The sequence below is a fragment of the Myxine glutinosa genome, chromosome 1 (genome assembly GCF_964187855.1).
Source record: "Myxine glutinosa chromosome 1, kmMyxGlut1.1, whole genome shotgun sequence".
Lineage (NCBI taxonomy): Eukaryota > Metazoa > Chordata > Myxini > Myxiniformes > Myxinidae > Myxine > Myxine glutinosa.
The window spans coordinates 134,187,334-134,201,477 of record NC_136261.1 but is presented as its reverse complement, the minus strand read 5'-3'; the positions used below and the strand labels follow the sequence as shown (position 1 = coordinate 134,201,477).

General features: G+C 44.5%; 1 protein-coding gene across 2 annotated transcripts in view; it reads right to left on the bottom strand.

Moving 5' to 3' along the window:
* LOC137428758 (deformed epidermal autoregulatory factor 1 homolog) overlaps positions 1 to 14,144 on the bottom strand; it is a 242,802-nt gene that overhangs the window by 56,451 nt on the left and 172,207 nt on the right. For both annotated transcript variants that reach the window (XM_068118657.2, XM_068118662.2), the window contains exon 9: positions 10,417 to 10,736. In XM_068118657.2, coding sequence (XP_067974758.1) covers positions 10,417 to 10,736 — 320 coding nt within the window. The remainder of the gene's footprint in view (positions 1 to 10,416; positions 10,737 to 14,144) is intronic.

Here is a 14,144-nt window from a genome sequence, read left to right as displayed (position 1 = left end):
AAACATCGAACAACTGTTTGAGAGTGCCTCTGTTCTCCGCAGTGCCATTGCTTGTCAGAACAAGCACCCATGGCAATTTGAAGGAGAAATGAACACTGATGATGCTGAAAAGCATGTACCCAAAGTACTCTATGCTTTCCTCCGCTGGCTACTGGAAGGACCAGCCACGAGCATTGAGCCAGAGACTATGCGCTCAGCCACTATTCATCGAGATGTTATAACCATCAGTCAGAACATCATGTACGGCTACAAGTCAAAACGCCAAGTCACGTACAAGCCCAAAGAGCCAGATGCACCATTCCGCCATCGCTTAGAATGGCCACAGCAGCTTGCCGTTGCCATTGTAGTCCATCAGTCCACCAGAAACAAGAAGCTTCTGGATTTCCTGCATGGGTTCGGTCTGTCTGTTGATTATAGTCGGATCTTGCGGTTGGAGACACAGCTGGCCAACTCAGTCATAGAGTCTACGACAGAACAGGGTGTATACTTTCCAAGAACCATGCGCATAGGGACGTTTGTCTTCTTTGCAGTGGACAACAGTGACTTCAATGAAGACACACCTGATGGGAAGCGGACACTCCATGCTACAGCCTGGGCACTCTACCAACGACGGGAACATGCACCCTCCACAGATGAACATAGAACACTGACACTACATGACCGAAAGGCCAGACACCGCTCACTCAAGGTTCTGACTGCTCCAGACTTTGTTCCTTGCCAAGCACCAAACAAACAATCTGCCACAGGTACCACGTATAGCTTCAAGACACGGTCAAACCCAGATGTCACCAAGCCGTACTCTGCGACGGACACAGTGTGGCTACTTTCACGCACAATCATGCGAACAGCTGAAGCTGAGGACGTACAAGACGACATCATCCCACCAGATGACCAGCTGCAAGCTGCAGAACCCCAGCATGCTGACCCTGTTGGGTCACTCGTCCACGATCCAAAACAACCACCTGGCAGTAGGATCAAGCATCACGATATCCCAACTTGGACAGCCTACAACTCACTACTCTCCTCTTCGAAGCCTCTGACAGAGGTCAACGCCCTGCCATTGGTAGCAGCACCAGCCCATGAATGGCAAACACTGATAACAGTCTTGAAACAGACACAGCAAATCAACTGCATGGTCATGGGTCCCGATAGGAAGACAGTGATCACCTTAGACATGGCCCTGTATGAGCGAGCCAAACAGCTGGAGATGACCAGAGATGACTGCAAAGGCAAGTGGGTACTGCGACTAGGGGAGATGCACACTGTGATGGCTGCACTGAGGGCTGCTGGGAATGCCATAGAGGACAGTGGTCTTGACGAGGCTTGGTCTGAGGCTGATATCTATGGCCCAACAACGACCAGACAAATACTGGAAGCCAAGCACATGAAGAGGGCTTTGGAGGCCCACATCACCACTGTCCAAGCCCTCTTCGACCTCTATGTGGACGAATTCTTCCAAGAGCATCCCCATCTGAGGGGCCCATGTACCCAGTCAGCACAACAGGTTGCCCAGAGCTGTCATCTACACAACCGAGAGGAGATGACAAGCGCGCAGAACAACATGCTAGCTGTCCTCGAGTCAAACGAAGTCCTGGAGGCCATGGCAAAGTTTGATGAGAGGAAAGAAGCCAAGAGTCCACTGTTCAAGTTTGTGCGACGCTACATGCGGATGATAATGCTGATATACACATTCATCCGTGCCACCCGTGATGGACAATTTGAGCTTCACCTGTCTTCACTGGATGAGATGTGCATATACTTCTTTGCACATGACAAACAGAAATATGCCAGGCTGACTCCCCGGTACCTTGCAGAGATGAAGGCCCTGAAGATGACAGATCCAGGGATCTACCAAGAGTTCATGGATGGGAACTTCAGTGTCCATAAGAATGAAATCCCCTTCTGTGCTGTAGGTGTGGACCATGCACTGGAGCACATCAACAGGATCATGAAGGTGACAGGGGGTATTGTGGGCATTACCCAGAATGCCAGTGCCCGCGAAAGGTTCTTTCTGACAGCACCAGAGCTGAGTAGGCTTGCTGAAGAAGCCCGTCAGATGGCTGGCTCACAATCAGCTACACGCATGGAGCACCACGACCTATCAACCACAGTCTGGGCTCGGCAGGAAGACAGCATTCGTCGACTGAAGAATGTGATCAGAGAGTCCATGAATCCCATGACGCATGAGGGTGAAGACCTGACGACTATCATCACCAAGGTGGTGATGCCAGCTGAAGTACAGAAGGATGTCTGCAACCAAGATGAGATTGGTCAGAAAGCGTATAACACGTTTGTTGCAGAGCGCATCAACACAAATGAAATCAACCTTTGGGCCAGAATGGGAAAGGTCAAACTGAAGATGTGGAAGAGTGCCAGGAAAGCTGTGAAGCACAAACTGGCAGACAAGGTTGTAGAGCTGAAAGACGACAGGTCACTGTTTGCGCGCATGCTGATCGTGGCCCGCTCACGACCAGAGATCAACTTGAAGGATGCCATAGGTCAATATGAATTCACCGCGCTTCCACGAACCCTCTTTGCAATGGCTGGGACACTACTACCATGCACAGACAAAAGCAAGCTCATGGGCATCCTAGAAGATCTACCCAAGAAGTCAACTGGCACTGGTCAGCAGCCAGACGACGACAATCCTGAACATACTCCACCCCCTCCCAAGAAGGTGACTGTCATAGACGGCATGGCATTAGTGCAAGCAATGGGTAAGCCACAATGGGTCAAAACATGTGCCCAGTGGGCTGGCCATTTCAATGCAACACTGGACTGCAAGACCAACGGGTATGATGAAGTCCACCTCGTGTTTGACCGATATGATCTGCCAAATTCACTGAAAGAGGCCACACGGGAGAGGCGCCAAGGTGGCAAGCCGCCCACTGCTTACCACGTTCAAGACAGCACCCCGATTGGGAAACTGACAGCAAAACAGTTCCTGTCGCACACCAACACCAAAGATGAGCTAACTGTCTATCTGGCAAAGAAAGCTCTGTGTCACTTTGAGGGGACTACCAAGGTCTTCATCGTCACTTCAAGGCAGGATGTCTTCTCCAACTGCATGGATGTACAGCATCTCCGTAGCTCCCAGGAGGAGGCTGATACGAGGATCTTTCTTCACAGTCTAGATGCCGTCCGAAGAGGTGCAACACAGCTGTACATTCAGTCACCTGATACTGATGTATTCATCCTAGCACTCCACCGGTACCATGAACTATGCAAAGACACATACTTCATCACGGGTGTGGGGAACAAGAAGAGGCAAATCTCACTGGAACCAATAGTACATGAACTTGGTGTCAGGAAGGCTGCAGCCCTACCAGGATTCCATGCATTCACGGGAGCAGACCAGACTGGTCGGTTTGCCGGCAAGGGAAAGCTCACATGTTGGCAAGCCCTCAATAGGTGCTCTGTTGAGGTGGTATCTGCGTTTCATGACCTTGGGGCCTCTGAGGAGCTGAGAGCTGACACAGAAAGTGACATTGAGGCATTTGTATGCCAGCTGTATGAGCCTCGTACTACAGTTGTGGATGTGGGCAAGCTGAGGTGGAGACTGTTTACCAAGAAACAGCTAGAGGCACAGAAGCTGCCACCAACACGGGGAGCTTTACATGAAGCCATTGCTCGTGCACATTTCCAGGCCATGGTGTGGCATCAGGCTGATGTACCGGACCCCCAGCTTCCACAACCAACAGAACATGGATGGAGAGCAGAAGGAGATCAGCTGGTGCCCATCACAACCAAGGACCCTCCAGCCCCAGCTGCCATCACACATCTAATCAAATGTAACTGCAAGAAGACCCAATGCATGTCTCACTGCTCATGCAGGTCTCAGCATCTCAACTGTTCTGAGATGTGTATGTGTGGGGCAGATGAAGAGGTGTGTGGTAACACGGGTCAGGAGCGCCCCATGGGAATCGATAACACTGATGATGAGGAGGATGGAGATCCTTCAATGTAACAATGAACACTGCCAACTAAAAATATTGCACAAAGACATTATAAGTGTACATTTGAACACTAAAGTCCAGCCTTTATGTGATTTAGAAGTGAAAATGATGGAAAAAAATATATATATGTGTTGGCATAAGTGCGTGAAAATCCAAGATGGCTGCCATAAGAACCCTTTTGATCATATGTAGGTGTATAAATGTGTGTTTATTGGATTAAGTATCCGCAAATATGTACATTTGGACACCAAAATTAACACTCTAGGTCATTTAGAAGCCAAGATAATGACAATTTCGGTTTTCAACAAACGCCATTTTGATAATCCAAAATGGCCGCTATAAAGAACTTGAAAAAAATGGAGACATATTTTTTCTACAACTTCTATCATCCCTAAAGACAACCCAACCAGTGTCCACAAATTAACATTTGAATTCAACGGGAAAACATTGGCCCCCCCACTATAAGTTGAAAATGTTCGAATGGAATGGATGTTGTACTTGTTATGCCTTACATTATATTATTATTGCACTTTTGGGTTAAAATTGCCCCCAGAGTGGGCTGACAGTCATCTCTTGAGATTGTAGTTCAGGCCTCTGCTGATTTTGGGGAACTCCCCTCCCCTCCCCCCTCCCATCTCCCATCACTGGGGCTCCCTATATATATGTATATAGGGAGCCCCAGTGATCCGTATTCGAAAAATAATAAAGTAAAAAAATCTAAGAATGAGCAATCCTGCAGACCATCAAGAAGAACAGATGTATCAGGTTTCAGAGCAATCGGTTGGTAAATATTTCCCTGTTAAGCTGACTGGCTGTGTGAGGCTTGGTGCACTGTGATTGGCTTCTGACAAGACTATCGTATTGGCTTATTAAAAGCTGATATTCGAAAATTGATTCAATATTTTTGTGATCGGAACTCATTTATAACCATGATAATGGTTATGATAATTTTGCCATAATCATAATGATCATCATGGTTATAATAAACTCTACTTCCAGTAGGTGTTCAGACCAGTGACTCTTAGTCTATACACCACCCATGTATAAATATACATGTCCACCTCCAATGTTCTCCAAATTTATTGAACCCTAATCAAGACCCAAACACACAGAATTTCATTTTATCGTGCTGAGCTTTCATGACTTTTTGTTTTCAAGTCTTGCACACGTTTTGATACCATTTTTATAAAACTCAGACCACGGTTGCTGCACAGTGTGCACTTTTTCAGCTATACACCATGGACCTGAAGTTTTCCGATTCATTTTACACAGCAGACATCTTTCCAAAGTTAATTATGTGCTGCATTCAATATCTTTCAGTTTATCACAATCGCACTTTCTCAATATCATTATGTAATGCTCCTCGACATGCCCCGGTGTTTTCATGACGATCAAGTCCAGGTTACATTAGGTCAAGGTCATCAAAAATTCCCTCTTAACTTAAAATGTGGTGTGTATCTCCCCATTTGGAACATGTAGCATTTGTTTCTTACAACTAAATTTGGCACTCAATATTGTCTTTTGAGTGTGTACGCGTGTGTCTTGAGTGTATGATTAAACTTCACAGACATATTCACCTTGACATAATCTACATGTGTGCCAAATTTGTTTTTATTTTGTCGCTATATGGCTGAGATTATGGGGGGGATCCGCCGCCCCCCCCCTCCCCACCCCCGAGTTTGAGAAGGTCCAAAACACGCGGCCTCGTTCGGGTTAAGGCGGGAATGAAACATTACTAGCGACTGTTAGTAATGGGGTTATGCATTGAATAAAGCTCACTTGAAGAGGATTTGCATATCAGGTCACTGAATTCCACCACCAATTTTTGAGATCAACATTGGCCAAAAGGTCAACAAAACCCAAAAAATTTTATTGTCAATTCTCATCTGACTGACTTGAAATTTGAACAGGATTTTCACATCAGCTCACTTAATTCAAACACCAATTATTTTTCAGGTCAAAAGGTCAACATAGGCTTGATTTCTAAAATTGAGAGATCGGGCCAAAAACTATATATCATGATATCTCAAAAGGTTGTGGACGAGTTATGACAAAACTAGGTGGGTTTGAGTTAGTTAGGCGACAAGATCAAGCTGATCAGCTTTTGTATCAGATCCAGCCTAACAGTGGGATACAAAACTTAAACTGGTCAGCCTGGCCAAAGTATGCGCTCTACCAAATGCCATTCTACTTTGCTCTGTTTTGCAAAGTATCGCACTATGAGTGATTTATATGCCGTGCTCGCGAAGTGAAAAGCAGGGTTAAGCAATCAGGCGCGTATATACTTACATACCTACGTACGTGTCTGCAATTTGTTAAGAGCGTACATTGAAAACTGTTAAACGGAGGAAATCGAAACTTTATCACATGTTACATGACCATTTGATATAGTGTACATTACTTGGGTGACGCCCGCCCCTCAGAACTTACATGGTGAATTAAACAAAGCTTAATGCTCAGAGATAATAAAAACAAACAAACAAAAAAAAAAAAACAGAAGAGTTGGCTCGCAACAAGTTCTTCTCAAGACTGTGAAGGGTAAGTATTCTATGAATACCTACTAGCTCAAAGCAAGAGGCCATAACAGGTTCAATAAAATTATGATAAAGATCAAATTAAATGAAGAGGTTAATTAAATGAAGAGGTTAAGTTAAATAAAGACAACACATCGTTTTTTATTTAATTCACAGTCTCGTGAGATGACAGAATCTCACGATATGTGATGGACATACAAACACATTATCTCACCACCTGGATATGAATTTTAAAAGGGCACCATGAGTTCTTGCGCATTGATGCCATGAAGTATCATGCCGAGTTTCAAAATGTTCCGTTGAGCTGCCTCGGGAAATTAGGGAAAATATGATAAATTGTAAATGGACCCCATTGCCTAACTTTCTGACTGATGGACATCGTTATGGCTTTAATTGCTCATCTTGTCTCCGTCATCGATGAGCTAAAAACAAATGTGCACAAGCTAGTACTATATATATATATATATATATATATATATATATATATATATATATATATATATATATATATATATATATATATATATATATATATTGTTGCGGATATGGGATTTGCATCCATCCATATCCGCTTGTAAATATTCCCCTATTTCCTCAATACTTCCCAACTATCCCCAATCCCCCATTCCCTAGTCCCATTTTCTGTAAACAACACTCTGTAGACCCGACCTCCCCCTATTTCCCCCATTAAATGTCGTGCCCAGGTTCACCGCATCTCATGTAAGACAACTATAGGACATCTTGCTAGTTATTCTTAGTCTATGTCAGTTAAGGACTCGTTTCCATTAATTCTGACCCTTCGTTGCACCAGAATGTGATTGTATGGCACCGTTAGGAAGTTTAGGACCTCCCAATACCTCCCCGCAGCTCTTCCTCACGGTTCAGCAACAACAACAACAACAACAACAACAACAGCAACGGCGGCGGCGTGCACAGGGAGTGCGCGTCCTCACTCCGGCTTGGTTGGTAGGGGGTGTTGGGAGGGCATGAGGCCTTCCCAGCGAGCCGCCATCAAACATGTGCTCGACGGGGTTACCAAATAGGGGCTCCCTGTCAGCTCCTCGTCAAGGGCGGAGCCCGGTAACCCCCGCACCCAATGGGAGCGGCGGACCGGTCCCATCTGGGGCGGAGCCAACCAGCCGAGGGCGTGTCACTCCCCGCTGAGCATGCGCAGGAAGAGGGAGGTGACGTCAGATGCGCGCTGAGCTTGGAGAAAGAAAGACGCCACCTCCGAGCGCTGTGAGGCCTCCCTGCATCTCTTGGACCGTGCTTGATCCTGTCCCCGAGCCAAGGTGCACCTTGTGCTATCGACTACCTGTCCCTTCCTGCCATCAATCCCTGTGTAAGTCAGCCTTGTCCCGTTTGTCTGTGGTCTGTCCGGGATAAAATAAGATTGTATTTAAGTGCCTATCTCTTCTGTGCCTTTACCTCACTACCTTGTAATCTACCCCTTTTCTCCCCCACTGTAATTATATCCTCCTCCGGAGGTCTTGAGAACTGTACCCCTTGCGTCGTTTCATCTATCCCAGTCGTTGTGTCCTTTCCATCATTGATTTAGCATAGCGCGATTTGGTCAACGTCTGGGTGGAATCGGGGTCTAGTCGGGGAATAACTGTTAGGTCGCGGTAATACACCACCGCTCGGTAAATAACATCCTAATCCGCGATCCGTAACAATATATATATATATATATATATATATATATATATATATATATATATATATATATATGTATATATATATATATATATATATATATATATATATATATATATATATATATATATATATAAAGCTTGGCATGTACAAATAATTATCAAAAGGGTTATCCTAGACCTGGAATGGCACAAAAATTGGAATGAAAAATGTGTTGTGCAATAAGATTGCCAATTTTAAAAGTCCAAAAGCAAATAGTGATAAATTGGCATTTAAGTATAATAGTTTCAGAGAAAGGTAGGCAAAATGAAAGAAAAATTACCTGAAGTGTTTTACAGCAACACTGTGTAGCAGTTATGGTTGGCAGCATGAAATAATGACTTGGTTACACCTTTTTACAGTTTTCATTGCATGTTGAAACTAGAACGGCACTCAGTAGAGAGCATACCTCTGCCTGGCTGGCCATATCACTCCATTGTGAAGAATCACGTAAAACATTCTACTAGCTGGATCCGGATCCGGATCTTCACCAAAATTGAATCCATTCTTCCTTGTCACACATAGACAACCTGTCCAACAAGTTTCGTCCAAATCCATACATTACTTTTTGAGATATCCTGCTATGTATCGTTTTTGGCCCGATCTCCCAATGGTGAAGAATCACTTGAAAAATTAAATAATTCTCATATCCGAATCAATATTCAGATATTCACCAAAATCGAATCGAATCGTCGTTGTCAGACACCCAATCGGTCCACCAAGTTTCGTCCAAATCCGTCCACAATTTTTTGAGATATCCTGCTATGAATCGTTTTTGGCCCCATCTCCCAATGGTGAAGAATCACTTAAAAAATTATAGTAGCCGGATCCGAATCCATATCTTCACCAAAATCTAATCATTTCGTCCGTGTCACATACGCTATATCTCTGCCAAATTTCGTCCAAATCTGTCCACAACGTTTTGAGATATTTTTTTCACAAACGGACAGACACACGGACAAACAAATAGACAGGGGTCTTGAAAATCCTCTCTATCTCTTTGCTGATGACTCCACTCTCTGCCGCTCCATTCCTCATCCCTCAGATCGGCAGTCTGCAGCCTCCTCACTCTCTGCAGACCTGGACAATATCACAGACTGGGCAAACAAGTGGAACATGTCTTTCAATCCTGACAAATCTCACACTCTTACGATGTCTCTCGGAAAAGACCGACTGGACAACCCTCCCATCTACTTTCTGAATAATCCTCTCCAAGAAGTTCTGTCACTCAAGCTTTTGGGTCTCACCATCTGCCATGATCTTTCCTGGGAAAACCACATTTCCAAGGTGGCCTCCAAAGCCAGTCGCCGACTGGGCATCCTCCGTCGTGCGAAGTCCTTCCTTGGCACACCTGAGCTCCTCACCACATACAAGGCTTTCATCCGCAGCTCAATGGAGTACATACTGCTCTCCCCTCTGGGCTGGTGCTCCTGCCTCACACCTAGCCGTCTTCACGCTGTTGAAACCAAAGCGTTCAGAATCATTGGAATCTCCCACGATGACGCTATCTCCGAGGGCCTTTCACTTAATCACCGCAGGCAGGTTGGTGGTCTTTCCGTCTTCTACCGACTCCTCTCCGGCCTTGCTCCCCCAGCTCTCTCTGGGCTCTGTCCCCCAAATATTCCTGCAGGTCGCACAAGATCTGCCTGCAACCATCTTATGGTTAAACTGCCAAAATCAAGACTCTCTGCTCACCTTCACTCCTTCATTCCTCTTTTCTTCCGCCTCTGGAACAAACTCCCTCACTCTCTTCAATCCCACTCCTCCCTCCAGGTCTTTAAAACGGCTGTTCACCACCATCTCTTATCTTCCCCAATCCAAAACCTTGATCTTTTCTACGCCCGCTAATTTCACCCCAAATCCACTTTTTTGAGGTGACTTTTGACTTCTTTCCTGGAAGTCCTTGGTGTCCTTGCGTTTTATACCTATCCTGCCTCCCCCCAGGCCCTCTCCCTCCAAAAACATCTCCCGATGTCGTGCTCTCAAATGTTGTGTTTGTGTGCTTCCTCCCCTTCTCTCCCCATCTTGTCGACCGCTCCCCTTTTTATATACTTTGTTTGCTTGTTTGTTTGATTTGTTTCTTTGATAAATGTTAGCTCTTTCACGAGCCTCGACTCTGTACACACAAAAAAAAAAAAGGGGGGTGAAAACATAACCTCCATCCACCTTTGGTAGCGGGGGTAATGAAAGTATTCTTTCATTTAGTCACAAATAGCGTTTTCAAGGCTTACCTCCTCTGAAGACCGCTCCGTGCAGCTGGACAACCCAGCCATCGCTGTGTTGCCAACACTTGCTTGCTTGGCCACTTCAAGCAAAGCTTTCAGCTGCTGTGCTGTGGAGATAAGCGAAGTCACCATGTCTTCAAGATGTACCCAGTGTTTTGATTGCTGATGATGATTTTCACTCCGTTGGTGTTCTAATTGTTGCTGCTGGGGAGCCATACGAATTGGCCCTCTATGTGGTGAATCCAGCTCCACCAAAGATGAACCAGGTGAAAGACCCTTGTCAGGTGTTGGAGAAACCGCAGACAGAGGCGGAAGAGGTGATAGTACTGCCAGACATTACCGGGTGGGGAAGGGAGGGGCAGGAAGTGGATATTGAAGCAGAAATACAGAAAAGATAAATAAAATCAGACATAACTAGCCCAGCACTCGGTAGAGAGCATACCACCGCCAGGCTGAACAGTTTATGTTTTGTATCCCACTGATAGGCCGGATCTGCATCTGGACCTGAACCAAAATCGAATCGGCTTGTTCTTGTCGCCTATCCCAACTCGTCCACCAAGTTGAGTCATAATTCGTCGATAACTTCTTTAAATATCATGTTATATATCACTTTTCGCCCGACCTCTCAATGGTGAAGAATCACTTAAGAATTAAATAATTCTCATATCCGAATCCATATTCAGATCTTCACCAAAATCGAATCGATTCGGTCTGGTCACACACCCAACCTATCCACCAAGTGTCGTCCAAATCCGTCCTAACTTTTTGAGATATTCTGCTATATGTCGTTTTTTGCCCTACACGCAATGGTGAAGAATCACTTAAAAAATTATACAAGCCGGATCTGAATCCGTATCTTCACCAAAATTGAATCGTTTCGTCCTTGTCACATACGCTACCTCTCTGCCAAATTTCGTCCGAATCCATCCACAACTTTTTGAGATATCTTGTTCAGACAGACAGACAGGCAGACAAACAAATAAGAGGACGTCATGCGTAGCACGATACTTGCAAAATCCGCCCCCCCCCCCCCCCCAAAGTTTTCCATTGATACAGCAAATTGTCCATTTCATGAAGATTAAAATTTACAATCTTGATCAAAGCTTGGGTTAACAGGATGAAAAGTGACGATTTTTCAGATGACAAATGATGATTTTAGAAATTTGACCTCCAGATGACCTTTGACCTCAAAATCTATAGGCTTCTCAACTGTGATGACCTCTACAACTTGGTGAAGTTTCGTATATATATATCTATATTATAATAGCCGTAGATGATTCTGTCTGTCTGTCTGTCTATCTGTTGGGTGTCTGTCCGGGGTGTGGCTTACTCGGTTTGCAGAGTAGCTCCACCCATAGCTCCACCCATTCTGGGAGTGGCTATAAACAAATATCCACCATTTTATTAACTCGCATAGCTTTGAGTCCTGTTTTGTAGGCCCGTGGTGTCTTGCTCTCCCCCAGTTTTATTTCAAATCAAATTCGATAAATCATTTCATTTTTCACAGTCGCTAACATAGTTTTAGACTCGGTTGAAAAAAAACGGGAAGAAAATCCGATGAAAGTTGCCGTTTATAGAACGAAATGAATTCTCAAAGGCCTGTAACTTCAAGGCCATTGAGTCTCTCTCACGCCTTTATCTCCAATCTAACTCACCATATGATTTCATTTTTATCGATGGTTTTACTTTTAGACTCGGTGTCAGCAATAATTGAGAACAATCCACACACGCGGGAAAATGCAGAGATATATTTTTTAAAATCGCGTCATGGTGTATCATACACCGCCCAACATGACACCGCCGGCAATGTGTCGATATATATTAAAAATTCGCTTTTGCTTTTCCGTTATGATATATTACTATTTCGTTTGATGATAGTCGTCACAAAAACGTCAACAATGATGCCGACATATATTTCTTCGTTTTTATTTCATTCAACATATTAGCCGGAAGTAAAATATGTTTCAGGAAATTACCGAGAGATATTTCTTCGTTTTTTTTATTAGTTATGTGCGCATACACTTTAAATAGGTTTATTTGAAATCTTTAATTTTCCACAAACATTCCACACACGCGGGAAAATGCAGAGATATATTTTTTAAAATCGCGTCATGGTGTATCATACACCGCCCAACATGACACCGACGGCAATGTGTCGATATCTATTTTAAATTCGATATATCATTTCATTTTTCACAGTCGCTAACATAGTTTTAGACTCGGTTGAAAAAAAACGAGAAGGAAATCCAATGAAAGTTGCCGTTTATAGAACGAAATGAATTCTCAAACGCCTGTAACTTCAACTTCAAGGCCATTGAGTCTCTCTCACGCCTTTATCTCCAATCTAACTCACCATATGATTTCATTTTTATCGATGGTTTTGGACTCGGTGTCAGCAATAATTGAGAACATTCCACACACGCGGGAAAATGCAGAGATATATTTTTAAAAATCGCGTCATGGTGTTTCATACACCGCCCAACATGACACCGACGGCAACGTGTCGATATATATTAAAAATTCGCTTTTGCTTTTCCGTTAAGATATATTACTTTTTCGTTTGATGACAGTCGTCACAAAAACGTCAACAATGATGCCGACATATATTTCTTCGTTTTTATTTAATTCAACATTATTAGCCGGAAGTAAAATATGTTTCAGGAAATTACCGAGAGATATTTCTTCGTTTTTTAAAATTAGTTATGTGCGAATACACTTTAAATAGGTTTATTTGAAATCTTTAATTTTCCACAATATAATTTACTTGCCATTTATCATTTGATGATTACGAGACAAATTCCTCTTGAGGATCGTGACAATTCATGCGCTGCGTGGAAACTTCTATTTCCAAAATGAATGAGACGATCGATGAAGAACGCAGACTTGAACAGGATGCAGCAAGAAAACGAATGAGACGGGCGAACGAGTCCATCGACGAACGTCAATGCAAACTTGCGGGGTCACCCGTGGGAATCCCACGGGCATGGATGTGTGTGACATTTCGACATATTGAGTTAGATGCTGCACATTCATTTTTACAAAATGGGTACTGGCAAGTCATCAGATCCAGAAATGGTGTAAAAACCACCGTTTAGAGGCCATTTTTCCCCGCAAAGCGGGGGTTGGCCTTTTCGGGGACCGTGGTAGTTGTTGTTTTTTTGTCCCCTTTTTGAAGCAATGTTTTACGGCCGGATGCCCTTCCTGACGCCAACCCTTTTTGCCGCCTTCAACGACAAACAGGGAATTACCAGTGAACTGGTAGTCTGGTACTCAATTAGCCGACCTCGGAAGGATGACAGGCTGAGTCAACCCCCCTGGCATTAATTCGGCGATCGACCGAGATTCGAACCCAGGATCCTAAGCCGGCACCCTAGCCGCTAGCCCAACACCAGAAATGGTGTCATGAACACAATTTATTTACGCACAAGCACAAAAGCAAGACGGGCCGATTTCCGATTCCGACGGGCCGACGGGCGAGACGGGCCGATTTCCGATTCCGACGGGCCGATTTGGAGCAAGAAAAAGAACGAGACGGGAGAAAAAGGAGAGAAACGAGACGGGGAAAGCCGATTGGAGAGGCGAGTGAGGCGCGATTGGAGAGGAGTGTGAGGCGCGATTGGAGCGGAGTGTGAGGCACGATTGGAGAGGAGTGTGAGGCGTGATTGGAGAGGAGTGTGAGGAACGATTGGAGAGGAGTGATTGGAGGGGAGTGTGAGGCACGATTGGAGAGGAGT